Source organism: Tamandua tetradactyla, chromosome 12 (assembly GCF_023851605.1).
Source record: "Tamandua tetradactyla isolate mTamTet1 chromosome 12, mTamTet1.pri, whole genome shotgun sequence".
Classification (NCBI taxonomy): domain Eukaryota; kingdom Metazoa; phylum Chordata; class Mammalia; order Pilosa; family Myrmecophagidae; genus Tamandua; species Tamandua tetradactyla.
The window spans coordinates 7,289,121-7,307,430 of record NC_135338.1 but is presented as its reverse complement, the minus strand read 5'-3'; the positions used below and the strand labels follow the sequence as shown (position 1 = coordinate 7,307,430).

At 35.5% G+C, this 18,310-nt stretch overlaps 1 protein-coding gene across 2 annotated transcripts in view; it reads left to right on the top strand.

Annotated features, from left to right (window-relative positions):
* The window catches only part of ARID4A (AT-rich interaction domain 4A), a 120,978-nt gene that overhangs the window by 42,133 nt on the left and 60,535 nt on the right, over window positions 1-18,310 (top strand). For both annotated transcript variants that reach the window (XM_077122524.1, XM_077122523.1), the window contains exons 8-11: window positions 2,203-2,335; window positions 5,473-5,552; window positions 6,463-6,539; window positions 6,931-7,097. In XM_077122524.1, the coding sequence (XP_076978639.1) occupies window positions 2,203-2,335; window positions 5,473-5,552; window positions 6,463-6,539; window positions 6,931-7,097 (457 nt within the window). The remainder of the gene's footprint in view (window positions 1-2,202; window positions 2,336-5,472; window positions 5,553-6,462; window positions 6,540-6,930; window positions 7,098-18,310) is intronic.

Below are 18,310 nucleotides of genomic sequence, written 5' to 3'. Positions count from 1 at the left end.
AATCAGGAGGGAAGGAGATAGACAATAAGGACTGAGATGGTATAATCTAGGAAGGCCTAGAGTGTATAATGATAGTTACAAAATGTACAAATTAAAAATGTTTTTCTTGAGGAATAACAAAGGAGTGTCAATAATGCAGGGTTTTGAAAATAGATGATAATATTTTAAAATTTAACCACGGGTAGTTGCGTGGTTAGAATGCCTGCCTTCTATGCGGGAGACCTGGGTTCAATTCCCGGACCATGCACCCCCCCGCACAAAAAACAAAAAAAAAAAAAACTTGCGTGTGAGAATAAAGGAAAAAATATTTATTTGGTACAAAATTTATATTTTGAGTAGTGCATTTTCTCATGTAACTTATGTGGACAACTTAATTGAACACCATAAGTACATGGAACCTCGCGTAGGGCATGAGATTTTGTAGGTTTGTCAAGAGTAATTCCTCGATAAATCCCAGAAGGATTTGAACAGTGAATAAAAACGTATTTGCAAAGTTCCCTTAGGGGAATGGTGAGAAAGGGGGAAAAATTCTACTTCCCCAAGTGGAGAATTCTTGATGTTCTCAAAAGCAGTGGGGACAACCAAGGCAGTAGGCTGAGCCCCCAATCTTGGGGTTTGTTCATATGAGACTTAACCCTACAAAGGATAGGTCAAGCCTACTTAAAATTAGGCCTAAGAATCACCCCCAGGAGAACCTCTTTTGTTGCTCAGATGTGGTCTCTCTCTCTCAGCCAACACGACAAACAAACTCAGTACCCTCCCCCTATCAGCATGGGACATGACTCCCAGGGGTATGACTTTCTTGGCAATGTGGGGCAGAAATCCTAGAATGCGCTGGGACTCAGCATCAAGGGATTGAGTAAACCTCAACTGAAAGGAGGAAGAGAGAAATGAGACAAAATAAAGTGTCAATGGCTGAGAGATTCCGAACAGTCGAGACATTATCTTGGAGGTTATTCTTACATATTAAATAGATATTACCTTTTTAGTTAAGGTGTAACAGCGAGGCTGGAGGGAACTGCCTGAAAATGTAGAGCTGTGTTCCAGTAGCCATGTTTCTTGAAGATGATTATGTAATGATGTAGCTTTTGCTATGTGACTGTGTGATTGTGAAAACCTTGTGTCTGATGCTTCTTTCACCTACCTTATGGACAAATGAGTAAAACATATGGACTAATAAATAAATAAATAATAAGGGGAACAAATGTTACAATAAATTTAGTAGACTGAGAAAAAACTCACTTATACATGTAGTTTGCATACATTTTAAGAAGTTCAGTTGCACTTTTTTAGCATGCAACAGATTAAAAGAAACAATTGGAGGAGTCAAAAAGAACAACATGGGCGGGCAGCAGTGGCTCAGTGACAGAGTTCTTGCCTGCCATGCCAGAGACCCAGGTTCAGTTCCTGGAGCCTGCCCATGTCAAAAAAAAAAAGATAAAGAAAAATTTAAAAGGACGACAGGAAAGATTTTTACACACATAGCAGACACAAGCAGTAAAAGGGCAATGTGAAGTTTGCCAGCTGAGAAGTCTATGGAAAGACATAGAGGAATAAAACCATAAAAAGATCAACTATACAAGCTTGAGCTAATTAAGAAACATTAATAACCCTACACACTATAGTAGACCTTTGAAAATATCTACTGTAGGAGATCTCCCGGAATTGGTGAAATTGTTTAGTTGTGTACTCCTCAAGCAGTTAAATGTAAAACAATCATTTTTTATTAAAAAATATATAGACTTAAAATGAAGATACATATATATATATATATATATATATATATATATGTCAGTGAAGTGTAACCTTCTTATCCAGATAAGTTACCTCTGTAAACCCTCATGTGTTTAAAGAAAATCTTTTCATAACCTGTTAGAAAATTGAAGTTAGGCTATCTGGCTTCTACCGTATAAAGGACAAGGGCAGTCTCTTAATGTATTGTAAGTCCTTGATGCTGCAGTCTGTGGTTGGCATGCGAGCCAGAGTCCAATTATTTGGTGATCTGATGAAGGTGGTCCACTCAGGACTGTTTCTGTGGAGCTGGGAAAGCATGTGTCTCTTCAGTGCCACTCACAACGCAGAGGCTGCTACTCCAGGAAAATTCAGATTAGAGGCTGAATTGTGCATGTGGAATCCACGCCACCCTGTCTGTATCAGTCATGGTTTAGGAGAGAATCATGACGAACTTATTTTGGCTTTCAGTACGGAAGATGAAAAGGAAGAAGAAAGCAGTGAAGAGGAAGAGGAAGATAAGAGGCGTCTCAACGATGAGCTGCTAGGAAAAGTTGTAAGTGTGGCATCTACATCTGAGAAGAATGAATGGTATCCTGCTTTGGTAAGTGAGGTTTCTTTGCAGGATTAATAAGCCATTTAAAGACAAAGCATTTAAAATGTTTTGAAAGTTATTAAACAAGTTTTCCTGGGACTTCATTAGAGATTTTTAATGAATTGAGCAATCATATTCAGGTCTAGAATACTTACTGTCTCCTTTTGTTAGTGTCTTTCTTTAATTCTCTACAAATCATTATTTATTGGGCTCTTTCCGTTTTTCCTTCAGTATGTGTCCAGTGGCCTTTCCTTAGTTTCTATTCCCGTTACCTTTTTACACATGATCTGTAATAACTGTTCCTGGTTTCATTAACTTGATTCCGTAATTCTTTCTTTTCTAAATGCAGGTTAATTTTCCAGAAATAACTTTTATAGAGAAATCTTTTTTGAATGCTGATTTAATCACAACGGTCCCGTTCTCAAAAACCTTCAGTGACTCTCTCTGCTGAATCACACTATGTGCATTCTTCGCATGGACATTTGAGGCTGTTGCTATCTCTGCTTATTTAATGTTTTCAACCTAAGTTCTCTATTCAGTTTCTTTCTTAACCATTATATAAGTAAAACACTTCACTCCTCCAAGCCTTTACTCTGCGTTAAATCATTGAGTCTGTATTTACTGAAGTGAGTTCAGTTTTATTAGGTTCCTTAGAAAAGAGAAGTATATACTTGTAATACATTGCTCTTAAGAAGCACATCTAAGAGATTAAATCGTAAATAAGTAAAAAAAAAAGAAAAGTGTGGTGCAGATACTGGATTAAGACAGGAAGTATTGGGGAAAGGAAAAGGGCACCTAAATTTTAAAGAAGGCTTGGAAATGGCAAGTCTTCGGGAAGTTGGTAAAGAAAGCTAATTTTGCTTCATTGTGAAGGAATGAGAAAAAATGGGGTGGCCAAGACAATTATTTTGTAAGAGGATTCATAGTACTTGATAATACCTGTTTCCCCTTCTCTTACATATCTCTTCAGGTTTAACTCATGTCCCACTTTCTCTTTGGGGCCTCCCCTAACACATGTACACCAGTACACTCCCTCTTCTCTGAGGTTTGATATCACTTACCTTTAATAATTTTGACACAAAATATGTCCCTACTTAGTTTATAATCCTTTAAAGAGCTGAGGCCATTTTTTAAGTCTTTATGTGCATGTAAATACATTATTCAATTCCTATATTGTAGATTTGTTCGAATTATGAAAATCCTTTTAACTTTTTCACTTGAATTGGCACTTACATGGTTTTGCATTCAGACTATTCAGGTCTGCTCAAAGATACGTATTTTGTTTGTTTGTTTACAAATTCCTTTATTTAATTAACAAATTAGTCATTTTCCAGGTGATGTGAGAGATAAAAGATGAATAAAGTATGATTCTCACGTTTGCAACTTTATAGTCTAATGCAGAGAGTAATCAAAGTAGCTGTGATATAAATACTTATCTACAATATTGGGACTTCCTGACTATAGAGATTACATTTATTTGAAGCAAATCCAGCAAGCCCCCCATGAAGAAGCTGCTTTTGAATTGAACTTTGAAGGATATCAAGTTAGTGGGCAGAGTTTCACCAGAGGATTTCCTTAGAGTAAGCAAGATAAGTAAAAGCAGAAATCACAGCGTTTGTTCAGGGACCTTTTTATTGAGGGAATTCATTTTGACTAAAAGTACCACATGTGCGTGGAAGAGGTAATAGGAAATATGACTGGGCAATAATAATGATCTAGCATATGAGGAGTGTTTAAAAGCCTGTCTGAAGAATTTGGCAGTAATTCTGTAGAGAATTTTATAGAAGAGTGACATTAGTTGAGCTGCATTTTTAGGAATGTTCATGAGGCAGTGGTATATTGGATGGATTGTTGTTGGAAAGACTGGAGGTGGCAGGAATAAGTTTGGAGAACAGTTCACAGGTAACTGGGTCTTAGATTGTACCTTCTTGTCCTTTAAGACTTACCTTACACCTTTGCCACCACACCTTTTCCTTTCCTTGGGTGGATTAAATCTTCGTCCTAGGTATTTTCTTATTCTCCTGTATCTCATGGTATCACTGTACTGACTCTCCATGGTGTTTAAATATCTTTTTTTTGTGTTTGCTTCTCCATTACACCGTTAGGACAGAGACAATGATAACATCAGTCTTAAAATTACTAGCATCTAGCAAACAAAAAGACCTCTACTTTCATCAGGTGTTACAATGGCTGATGTAACTGTCAAGAATATTTAATTATCTGGTTTTGTGCAGTCCTGTACAATAGCTCTAAGACATATGTGGTCATTTAACTTTAAATGTAACTTAATTAAAATGAAATAGAATTAAAAATTCAGTTTGCTGGTTGCACCACATTTCATGTACACAGCCCCCAGTGGCTTGTGGCTACTGTATTGGACAGTGTAGATGTAGGATATTTCCATCGTTGCCTGAAGTTCTGTTGATAGTGCTGAGCTAGTTTGTAGCAGAAGAGCTAATGTTAAGGGGGATGATAAGCAGGAACAACAGTTCAGCAGTTTATAGTAGACTTTAGGTTTTCTGAAAAGATTAAGTTCTATAGAGTTATTTAGGGATTAATTATTTACTAATGATACTGTTACAATACTGTTTTTTTTTCAGATGTTAAGAAATGTAAATGTTCCTTGCTCAGATATTTTCTAATCTGTTTTTATTACTAAAATTTGTACATACCCTGATAAGAAAGGGAACTTAGATGCTTATTTTAAACAAATACCCAGATTTCAAAATAGATTCTGCAATTCAAGTATATTTTTAAAAAATTCTAATATTCCAAATTTTCATTGCAGATCATATACTTTATTTTTTGGACAATATATTATTTATCATTTACCTTAGATTAAATCCTGGCTTTTAAAAAAGTTGTGGTGACTTAATTTATGTTTCATCAGTTACTCATTTTATGATCTAGTAGCTGTGGATACATTAAATATCTAAAATACCAATGTGTTAAAGACGAAATGTAAGAAGACAGTCTTTTTAAGTAATCATCCATGGGTAATGATACTGTTCTTTGTAAAATATTATCTGTTTGAGAAGGAAGATGACCCAGAGTCGTCGTTTTTTATTTATTTATTTATTTTGCAATGTATTCTTTTTTCTGAGCAAGCTAAATATGAATCAATTTGTTCTTATTTTTTACTTCAGGTAGTATCTCCCAGCTGTAATGATGACATCACAGTGAAAAAAGACCAGTGTTTAGTTCGATCATTTACTGATTCCAAATTGTGAGTAATGAACTACTTAATAATGTTACGTGGGAGGAACAAAATTGGAATCACAAGGATAAATCTCTCCAACACATTATTTTTAAAAATGTAGTTATTGTGTGAACCGAGAAGTTTTCTTATATTCAGACTTTTTGTAATGTAGGTTATTTTTTCTGATAAATTTTATATAAAAAACTGTGAGCACTATATGAGAACAATAAAAAACTTTGTTTTTAGTAAGCCATGGTATTGATTTCTCTTTAGTTATAAAAATTCTAAATTTTCATTCCTGTGTGTTGTTCTGTATTATGAACTGACACTTATTTTTTCATAGAATTTATATTACTAGAATAATTATTTTGACTTTTTTCTGATTAAAAACAAGAGTTCTATAAACTTTTTCTAACCTCATCTTGGCTTTGTTTCCAAAAGAAACAATGTTAAAATAAAAGATGTATGTTTGAGTATTTCTCGTTTAAAAAAAATTAATACCATAACACCTCTTTCAGTAATACATTTTAGAATAGTTATCTTCCAGTAATTTTTTTTTTACTAAAATGAAAAAGAAGTATTAAGCATCAAAGTAGACATTGTTTTCTATGGATATTGAAACATCATCATGTAGCTATCAATTTACTCCATACCATGTCTAAGAGAGTTGTATAGACTGAAATATTGTGAATGTGAGTTCTGGTGTTAGTGTATTTCTGAATATGTGAATCTCCATAATTAGAATATTAGCTTTGCATCTTTTATCTCTTGCATTTATTAAGAATTAGGATATATGTGGGTCTTCTTTCTAAAAAAAATTATAGGCAAAATAATTTTTATTTTCAAGTTTATATTTTTCTGTGTTCATGTGGACTGTTAAGTTATAATTTTTATTAATTAAATGGTTCCCCTCCCCATTATTTTTCTCCATAATTAGTTATTCAATAGCAAGAAAGGACATCAAGGAAGTAGACGTTTTCAATCCACCTGAATCTGACCTCTCTGCTAAACCAGGTAAAATAAGGATGAATTAATCCATCATTTCAAGTGTGACTCTCTATAGAAAATAGTGACTAAAGACTGACTGTTCAGTGCTGCCATTTTAACTGTTTGAAGTTGATATCCACTCTTATTTGATGGTCATTTTCTAGGTATCTAGAGGGGATATTTTGTTTGTTGTTTTTTTAAAAGTTTAACTTTTCATGTTTTACCATAAGGCTTCTAACAATGCCCCCTAGAGTAACTGTGAAATATGACATTGAGAGACCCAATGTCCTGGTTGGAGTGCAGAGTTAGTAAGTGACAGCTGAATTTGAATCCAGGCCTTCTGACATTGAATGTCGTGCTTTTTCTGTTATTCAGTATGTGAATTCGTACCAACTGCTGAAGTGTGTTTTCATTTTAGGGCTGGAGAAGGCAGGTATCTTTGTAAAAACTGGAGTTGTTCCTGATAATTGGAAAATGGATATAAGTGAAATCCTGGAGTCATCCAGTAGTGATGATGAGGATGGTCCAGCTGAAGAAAATGACGATGAGAAAGAAAATGAGGCCAAAAAGGAGGAAGTGGAGGTGGTAGGTGAAATTTCATGTTTGTAACAAAGACATTTTCATTCTCTTAAGTACCTTTGTAAGTTTCTCTTCTGTGTAGAGTCTCTATTATTTATTTCCATCCGTGTCTAGCTCAACTTGATTTTTTGGAAACTTTGCTTTGTAGCTTAGTGGGAAAATCAGAAGCCAGTTTTTAGTGGATTAGATGTTACAAAGATATACTTTCAGGTAAAATAATCAGCAAGTTCAAATTGATTTTTTTAGGGTCTTTTCCAAATAACCAAGGAAGAGAGAAATGTCATCTTTAGGTGTGAAATTAAAACTACTGTCTTGTGAAGTAGCTATTACTGTCCCATTTTAAAGATGAGGACGGTGAGGCTCAAAAGGGTTAAGTAACTTTCCAAAGGGGGTGTGCTGAAATGTGGAGAACAGGGATTTGAATCCCGATCTGTCCTGTCTTAACTTCAAAACCTCCCCCTTTCAAATATTCCATAATATCTCAAAGATAATGGGATAAAAAAATCCTTTCCAAACCCAGAGAATATTTCACGTGGCAGTATAATTCATAGAAAAGATTTAGATTGTATTTTATGAAAACTAATGGTGCTCTTTGTAATATTGCCATGTTCTTTAAAATATACAAAAAATATATATGTATATTAAAATATATATATATATAACTAACATTGTGGGAAATAATCCACTGAATACCATATGATTGGTTATATGACTATTATTATCTGTTTATTCAGCAGTGTTTTGTCCTGTGGGATATAGTGTGCATTATATTTTTGTTTGTTAGGGGGTAAAGGGTTTAGGGACAAGACAAAGACATTGAGTTTACTGAAAAAGAGAACATATTGAGTATGGAAAACATTTGTCTGGAAAACTGTGGGATGCTTGTTTCTGCTTCACTGACACACATATTAATTTATGCAATAGAATGAGTACACTTGTATGTGGTAAAGGGCATATGATATTTCTTTCCTTCTACTTCCCCTGCAGTACTTGTTTTTTTTGCACTCTGAAATCAGAATGGTGGTTCGCACTTCCAGGCTGCCTACAGAGTTACCATAGTAACACGCTGTTGGTTTTAAGTGAGCATGCTCGGAAGGACGAAGGCTTAGCAGAGGCTTGGCAGGTTGCCAATGGAGGTTTGCCAGATGCTTTGAAATGGGCTGTCTTTCTTTTCCTTTCATGTAATGTCTGATTTTTATGTGGAAGAGAATGTAAGTAGTGCTGTGTAACCCTGCGGATGCTATGCCCTAAGAGGGAAAGCAAATATTTGCAAGTCAGACTGAAAAATGTCCAGACACTGTACTGATTAAGTAGAAGGGGAATCTAACCATTTTGCATTTGAAAGAAAATGCATCATATAGGTAAGAATTTTTTGTTGTTGGGGTATATATAGTTACTATGTTGATTGCCAGAAGTGGGGTTAAATAAGAATTTTAGGTATTGGTGATGAGGCTGATACGGCAGTACTCATAACCAAACGTAATTGTTGCTTGTAAAAAAGACAGTAGGAATCTATTTTTAGGATATCAAAATGAAGGCTATTTTTCTGAAACATAAAATAGACTTTGAAATGAAAATGACAGTGAAACAGTTTGTCATAATTCAGGATTTAAAAGTCTGAATTTTAAATGTGATTTTTGTATTTCATCTGTATTTATTTATTGAGTATATGTTTTCAAGGTAAATAGGCCACATTTTCAGGGTGTGAACTGTTGGCAGTCTGATTTTTGCTTTTGTTTTTTTAATTAACATGAGTTAGGATCTTGTAATGCCAAATACTGAAAAAATATTAGTCTGTTTATTTTTGCAGATACTTTTAATTGGTCTCCCTTTCAGAATGCATTTTTGTTACCCTCCCCCACCCCTAAAAGACATAAAAACACTGAAATTTTTAACAAAGAAGATAAAAAGAGCTTTGTAGTGAGGTTGGAGGGGGTGGATATAAAATCTACATAAATAGTGCTTTTATTACAAATATTAATTCCACAAGTATTACAATGTTTTATACAAGCTGAGTAAACGTTAGTTAAAAAAAAGAAGGAAGAACAGAGGTAAAGCTCTGTTACCTATTGTTTGCAGGTATTAAGTAAAGAAATTTTAAAAGGTATGGACCTTGATTATGAAAGTATCTCCTTGAAATATATTAAATTATAAGCCTGTTATAATTCACCTGTTAATAGGTGAATCAGGATGCTTTTCATCTCCTGAAAAATTGCAAAATTCAGGCAGTGATTTACATGATTCTTTTAAATTATTTTTCATATGGTTAATTTGGTACCATATACTTTATTGAATTACTTGGTTGAAACTAATTCTTTTTCTTTTTGCCATACTTGTACATTTTCTTGAGTGGGGTTTTGTTTGCTTTAGAAAAAAATCAGCTGTATTTCTTGCTCCTGGATTTAAGATTCAATTGCTGAATCATTCTCACTTGCCTTAATAATATTTTAGAAATTTACTACCTTGATAAACTGGAAAGTACTCAGTCTACATACAGAAAAAAAAGGGGGGGGGACATGGTATAAAATGAATAAGAATTTGATAACTCGGGGCCTACCTGCCTTAGTCATTATAGGCCTTTACTACAGAAGTGAGGTTAAGCTGCTACATTACATTATGGAAGATCATATTCTTTCCAAAATCTAATGATGACGTGGTTTTCAGGAAGATTGAGTGTTGCCGACAGTGATCAAAAAGGTTTTTTTATAACATTCTGTAAACCGTTATAATAATACTTAGCCTGTCATTTGGTGTTTACAGTATAGCAGCCAGCAAATTTTATGCAGTAGAATCATACAAGTGTTAGTTTTACTTTATGGTGTTAACAGGCAGTGCACCTGGTTTTTATATTTCATGCTTTGGGTACTCTAACATAGCCTTAGTAAGAGAGTCTGAGGTTACACGGCTTTACCATGGAGAAGTATCTCTTGTATTTTTTAATTTCTGGGTATTAGTATTTCAGGATTTGAATATGAGAAATAAATCTCTAACTGTTACTGGGTGGGAAAAGACTTTGGAATCTGACAGGAAGTAGGCCCTATGTATTTTGCTGACTCTAAATTTTTAACTAACTGATAATTATATTGAAAAAAAGCCCTGGAGAATATACTGGTGAGTATTTCTTAAATTTTCTTTTTAAATTAAATTTTATATTAGAAAGGATACTGCTGTATTTTCTTTTGATCTTTGAGATTGATTGGAAAGTCTCTATAAAAATAAGTGAAGATGTCAGATACTCATTTACTCTTGACAAGTATTAACCTTGGATGAATATAGAAGAGTTTTCTAAAGGTAAAATAAATAGTTGTTTAGAAGACTGAATCTCAGAAGTAATTTGTGTAATTTCAGTTTTTTATCTTCTGGTTTGTTATAGGTAGGCTTTATGTTCAGGGGCCCTCTCAAAAATATTTCTGATTTCATATATAGTAATGGAATTTAGAATTAGTGAATTTTTTTTAAGAAATGCTCTTTTTGGTTTAGAAGTATTGACACCCATTTCTCCAACCTTGTGAGCTTCCTGTAGATCACTATTAAATTTAATGTCTAGAGCTGTATCCCACTATTAGGAAAAGTTTTAAGTGCTTGAGTTTTTTTTTTCATGGGAACATGAATATCTTTTTTTTTTATGTCTCAATCAAGTGTTATTTATGCCCATTAATTTATGCCATTTTGTAGATCATTTGTAAAGCCATTTGTCAGTGATCACTCAAGATAACTTCTGGTACAAATATGCAGTCTACATGTTTACATACACAATAAGTATGATTTATAGTTGAGAAAAAATACACCAAGTTAATAAAATTTAAAGAAAAATGTAATTTAAAAATGTTATGTATATCTAATAACTCCAACTCTCAATCACATGTTTCTAAGAAGGCCCTCTAAAACTTCAGCGAATAATTGAGAGTTTAGCTCGCATTTACATATAACAACCTATTTGCTAAAGTTTAGCCTGTTAAATAAGCAAACAAAAATGTCTAAATGTGTTTAGCAAAAATTTTCTTCTCAGTGCTGGGAGATAAGACTTAAGCTGTATGCTTCTAGAAATTTTTCAAAATGGTAGTGAATCTTAAAACACTCCTCATAAAAGTATTTTGTTCATATGATAGTATGAAGATTTGACTGATTTTTAAAATGTGAATTTGATAGCATCGAAATCACTTGATAATTAAAAGTAGGATGTGTATACATTATCAAATGGGGAGGAATATTTCCAGTGTTAGTTAACTCTGGTATATACAAAAGTCATGTAATAGTTTATTTTTAAGCTAATTTCTGAAAAGAAACTATTTTCAGAAACTATAAAACAGTGTCTTAGCACGTAATGAGTGGATCATTATATGATCCCTCAGATTTTCTGTATGTGTACAACAGGAGAACGGTGCCACTGTAAATTTTATGATGACCAAATTTTGCTAGACCTTTAACACTGCTAGTCAATTCCACTACTAGTTTTTAAAACCAACTCATTATTTTCTCCGTTAAACCATAGTCCTGCTACCACTCCCCTGTATCGAGAAACTAGGCGCTTCAGAGGAGGTTGTGCTCTAAGCCCTACCTGCGTGCCTGCGTTCTCCTTCTCATGGTGTAATCAGACGTTCTCCTCTGTAAGACCAGTCCCTCAGTTTCTGCTCTGGATTGCGTTCCTTTCTGCCTTTCAGGAAATCTGAAGACTGTCAACTGTCTCTCTTCTTTCAGCATCTTTAGCTAATTCCTTTCTATTGTACCCTTCCCATTAGCTTTTCAGAAACTACAAACAGCCTTTGGTAGTGGTGCTTTCCCTTGCTGATACTGCTCCTTTTCCCTTCACGGTCAGATTGCACAGCGTTATAGACACTGTTCTATTTCCTGGCCTCCCGTTCACTCTTAATCCAATATGGTCTAGCTTGTGCTCCCACTAAAACAAATTGACTGAAATCACCAGTGACCGTCGACAGATTTCGTGCTAAATCCAACAAATTTCTGCCTTTATCTCATTTGACTGCTTAGTATTGTTAGTAGTCAACTACAAAGGTTGACATGCCTACCTTCTTATAACACTGGGCGTCCATGTCATTGCTTTTTTTCTTCTTCCTAATGTAATACAATTGTGCCGGATTTTACGTGCATCAGAGATATTTCTTCTTTGCTGCAGATACTTATACTAAATTGCCTGTTGAGGATTTCTGCTTACTTTATAAGTTCTCAAATTTGGTATGTATGAGACTGCAGTCGTTTTTACCCACCACTCTGTCCTTTCCCTGTTTGCCCTTAATTTGGTTGACTAGAAGCCCCATCCATGCAGTTGTCCGAGACAACACGGAAGTCACCTTGATTCCTCCCTCTCCTACCCCCATAGCCAGTGTGACACCAAATCCTGTCTGTTCTACTTACCTGAGTCGCGCTCAGATTTCTACGCTTCCCTTGATTTCTACACCCTGACACTAATCCAAACCACTATTTTCTTTTAGCAAGACTAATGCAATAGCATCCCAACTAGGCTTTCCGTTCCTGTGCTTGCCGCCTCCACTTTATTCTTTCTACTACAACTAAAGTAGTTTAAAAAAAACAATTGGGTGATATCGTCTTCTTAAAACTGAAGATTATTTAGGATGTAAGGAAAAAAGTTAAGTGTAAAGTCAAAAATACTATAATAAGGATGTAGATTTTTTTTTAACTGAAAATATAAATGTGATTCCCCTGGGAATAAAACAATTTTAGAGCATAGAAGTGGTTATAATTGGTATTGTTTTGGACTGAAATGTTTCTAAAATGTATAATGCCATCACTTTCTAAAAGCATTACACTGAACATTATTTAACTTCATATTTACTCCAGATTTAATTATTGCAGTCTTGTAATACAGTGCTGACATGACTCTTGGCTCTTATACGAAATTAAGATGGTGAATTTTTTTTTCTGTTTCTTTTCTTCTAAAATCTAGGTGCCAACTGTCATTTTGCACATATGATAACTTTCCTGGACGTTGTTCAGAATTCTACTTTGGTCCTGGCTTTACTGATGCTTAGAGTCATTTTGACCTTTGAATCACCTAAGTTACCAGGCTTAGTGTTGTTTTTAATTTTTTAATTTAAACTTTTATTTGCATATTTAACTTAAATATATGTATCCAAGCATATATCACCAATATAAGTACCTTTCACTATACCACTGCTATGCTATTTAGCTTTTGTAAGAGTTATAAACTCCTAAAGATGACCATAGCAAATAATTTTTCGTTTAGTGCTTTTTAAAAAAAATATTTGTATTGACAAATCTCCACAAACATATAGTCCATACATGGTGTACAATCAGTGACTCACAATATCATCATATAGTTGTGTTTCATCGCCATGATCATTTGTAGAACATTTGCGTCACTCCAGAAAAAGAAATAAAAAGAAAAGAAAAACTCACACATCCCATACCCTTTACCCCTCCCTGTCATTGACCACCAGTATTTCAGTCTACCCAATAATTTTTTTACCCCTTATCCCCTTATTATTTATTTATTTTTATCCATGTTTTTTACTCATCTATCCATATCCTGGATAAAAGGAGCACCAGACACAAGGTTTTCATAATCACACAGTCACATTGTAAAAACTGTATCATTATACGATCTTCATCAAAAATCAAGGCTACTGGAATAGATTTACTGGTTTCTAAAGTAAAACTGTCTATTTAATCCATACAACAGTCTAAGAAGAAGAATACATATTGATTTTATAAGCAAGGAAACTGAAGCTTAAAGAGGTTATATAGGTTTCACGGACTTTAAAGAAAATTTTCTCTCTTTTCTCTGGATTGAAGGTCTCCAAAAGTACAGGATACTGCTTTTGGTTGTTGTGATTGTTTGTTTCTTTTTGCATTTTCTTTCCCCAACAGGGTAAATATTCACCAATAGCAACACAAAGCTTGGCACACATTAAGCTTTCATTAAATAATTCCTGAATAAATGAATTAATGTGAGCTATGCAGTTATCCTAGGAAATTGCTGTCTGAGACAAGGGGTTGGAAAAGATGTGTAGGGTTCTAGAAAGTTCACTATGAAGGAACCGGGAGATAAGGTGCCTCTTCATAATATCTCTTCTTTTTTTCAGGCAATGCACTCTGTAGGCAGTCTCATTTTGTTATGTCATTTTGTGAACTTAAAAGTTAATTCTTTTTGGCTTGAACCAGTTTGGGATAGTTTTCTGTCGCTTATAATAAGAATTATTGACTAAAAAAGCTCTTCCTTCATATCCTGCCACAGTTATTTTAGGTGTGTTCTTATTAGTCTTTTTCTTCCTTTCTAAAACATAAATGATTCCTGCTAGAAATCCTTTGATGTCTTTTAGAACCTATAGAATGAACTGTAGAGTTTTTGTCTTAGGCCTTTATAAAAAGATGGACCTTTCATGATTTGGCCTGTGCCTGCCTTTCCTTTCTCCCCTCCGCTCTTCTCCAGCAATATGGAAGTTCTTGTAGCCCCCCTAATGCTTGAATGCTGCTCGGAGGCTGCCCGTTGAGATGTAAGCTATATTGCTTCAAGTGTCTCTTTTGTATCACCTACTCCCTTAATAAGTATTAAATATATATAATAGGGAAAATAAAGTGAAAGTTTAAAAAAATGAAGAAAATGGGATTTAGGAAGTCCAGCAGACTCCTGTATAAGAACAAAAAGGGCTCTGAATAAAAGTGGTTGAGTGTGGCTCACAGATGTTCTGGGCATGGACCATAGTACGTTGTTGTAGTATTTTTTTCAGTGAGAGTATTTAATATATTTCACATCACAGTTTAAAGTGTAAGCAGCTATGGATATCAGCGCTACCTTCATGCTAGTCTTCCACCCCAAAGGGGTCCTGAGCGCCCCCACTTCTGATGTACTTTTTGCCGTGCTCGGCTTCCCTAGTGAGCTTTGAGGAAACCACCTCTGCCCTGGCCAGTCACTCAGGGGTGCTCACAGCAGCCTTGGAGTTGGCTCTTCCCCAACAGAGATTTGCCCACTTCGAAAGGATTCCTCCTTCTGGCTCCATCCTTAGCCTCTTTTTTTTGAAGGTGGTATGGTGGCAAAGGGGAAAGGAAGGGATTGTAAGAGCTGAATGATAGAGAAGTTGGAAGGATTTGTGATGGAGTAGCAGGGTGTGCTGAGAAGGGGAGCCAACAGAGAGGGGTGGAGAAGGGTTTTTAACAGCATCAAGAAGGGTGAATGGCACTGCTGTTCTCCAAAATAACATTATTTCACAAAAACCTGTATTTTGGTATTGAAGAATAAGCATGGTATACTGAACTACCAAAAGAGCACTTCGAGGGGGATTGTTTGTGTAAACATTGATAACTTCTTAAAGATACCTGTCAGGGTTCTTGAAAAATGAAATACTCGTCCACAAAAGCTGTGTATCTTCATACAATACACAATATAGGGAAATAATGAAGATCAAGTTTAGATACCCCCATCCTGCTCTGAAAATGCTGGTTTTTGTGCTAAAAACTATCCCAGCTCACTCATTAGAATTATGTACAAGTTACATGAATCTGAGAGGCTTTGTGTAAACTGCATCATCTTTTAGTGACATTTTTTGACAATTTGAACACTTTCCCTGTACACTTTCCTTACTTGTGTTTTGGATACTAGAGCTGCTATCTATGTAAGTTAATAACAGCAAAAACAAGACATCACCTTATTAAAAAATAAGTAACAAAATGCATTTATCTCTCATTCCAGCAAAATGGCAGGAAGTCCATTCACTGGCATTTGTGCCATTTTTCAATGTATGATCCTTAATTTTCAGATTAAAGTATGTAGAAAAGGAATCCCACCTCTATCTTTAGGGCATCCTCAGCCATTCTTATTTCTTCTCGCTGACTCCTGTTGCATTTATTAATTTTAAATACTGCTATCCATTAACTGCTTAATGCCTGTGAAACAGGTAAAAAGAATCCTCTTCCCCAGTTCATTTCACAGACCTCGTTTTCATTCACATAACAGCAATAGTGTTTAAACCAGATGCTAGTCGTTAGTGATAAAATTGTAAAATAGGCAGGATCCTTAACCTTACTGAATGTAGTGAGTGCTCACAACGCGTTGTGTCTTTGAGGACTGACACATGCAGTAGACTTTACTCTCTTTCTCTTTCTCATTCCCTCCTTCAGGGGGAGGAGTGACTCTTCCATCACCACCTGGCAAGACTGACTCAGGCTTTCATCTTTCTCTTTCTGGACTGTTGTAGTAGCTTCATTTTCCCTTCCAATCCATCTAACGCATTCCTTGTAGAGAACTTGGTTTGTTTTGTGTGTGTATGAAATACAGCATACATACAAAAAAAGCAGTACATTTCCAGGTACATTTTAACAAGTAGTTGTAGAGCAGATATTAAAGTTTGGTGTGGGTTACAGTTCCACGATTTTTCGTTTTTTCTTCTAGTTGCTCCAAGACATTGGAGACCATAAGAAATGTGTTAATGATTCAGCAGTTATACTCATTTTTTAAACCCTGCCTGGCAGAGAACTTTTTAAAACACAAATCTGTATTCCCCTTTAGCTCTCTCAGAACTCACATCTGCCCACAGTATCAAGTTCAGATTCTTTAGCATATAATTACAAAGTCCTCTCCTAATTATAATCTGCCTGTGTGGTCTCCCACTTAGGCTGTTTCCTGTAGCCCCAGTGCTGTGTACTAGTCACGGCGTGAGACTTTCTTTAATATCACTGTCACGTCTCCATCTCCAGCAGAACCATTCATTCCTTTTTGTTATTCAACTGTATTCTTTTATATATTTTATAACACATATCACATTGTATTGTTTTGGCTTATTCAGAGTCCCAAAAGTAGAAGGTACTACACTTTTAATGGATTTACAGTTAACCTACATAAAAAAATAATGTATCCAGTTAAAAAAAAAAAAGTAGAGGGTGGGCAAGGCTCAGCAGGCAAGAATGCTTGCCTACCATGCCAGAGGACCCGGGTTTGATTCCCGGTGCCTGTCCATGTAAAAAAAAGGGTAGAAAGTACTGTGTGTTCCTAACTTTAATCCACAAATGCTTCTTCATAGTCCCTGACTCATATAGATGTTTGAACTTAATTTGAAGACTGTTCTAGTTTGCTAAAGCTGCCACAATGCAATATACCAGAAATGGAATCGATTTTCAAAAGGGAAATTTAATAAGTTGTTAGTTTACAGTTCAAAGGCCATGAAAATCTCCAGATTAAAGCAAGTGTAGTACCTTCTACTTTTGGGTCTCTGAATAAGCCAAAACAATACAATGTGATATGTGTTATAAAATATATAAAAATGTCCAAAGAGAGGCACCATCAAGAGGTTACCGTCAGTCGAGAAAGGCTGATGATTCAGTGTTTCTCTCTCAACTGGGAAGGCACATGGTGAACATGGCGATGTCTGCAGACCTTCTCTCCAGGCCTCTTTTTTTTTTTTTTTGGCATGGGTAGGTGCTGGGAATCGAACCCAGGTCTCCGGCATGGCAGCCAAGAACTCTGCCCGCTGAGCCACCATGGCCCACCCTCTCCAGGCCTCTTCCTTCCTGAAGCTCCCTGGGAGGTGTTCTCCTTCTTCATCTCCAAAGGCTGGTGGACTCTGTGGTTCTCCGTTACTCTGTTGTGCTTCTGCAGCTCTCTCCTTTTTCTCAAAAAGGAACTCTCTCCAAAATGTCTCCTCCTTTATAGGATTCCAGAAAACTAATCAAGACCCACCTGGAATGGGTCCGAGACACACCTCTGTCTAATCAGGTTTATACCCACAATTGATTGAGTCACATCTCTGTGGAGAGAACCTTATCAAGTTACCAGCCTATAGCACTGAATAGAGATTAGAAGAAACCGTTGCTCCCACAAGATTGTTTAGGATTAAAACGTAGCTTTTCTAGGGTACATAAGTCCTTTCAAACCAGCATATTCCACCCTCTGAACCCTAAAAAAGACATGTTTTTCTGTATACAAAGTACCTTCATTCCATAACAACATCAGAAAACCTTAAGGCATTTCAGTAACAATACAGATACAGGGTTAAATCCAGTACTAAGTCACAGGCATGGTTCTCCTCTGGCTCTGAACTCGTAAGACTCAGAACAAGTTATTTGCTGCCAATATACAAAGGAGGAATGGTCGTAGGATACCCATTTCCATACTAAGAAATTGGAAGGAACACAGGGTTCATGGGACAGAAGCAGTTTAAAAACCTGCAGGGCAAGCTCCATTAGATTTCAAAGTCTGAGAGTCATTTATCTTCCAGGCTGTAGAAAGG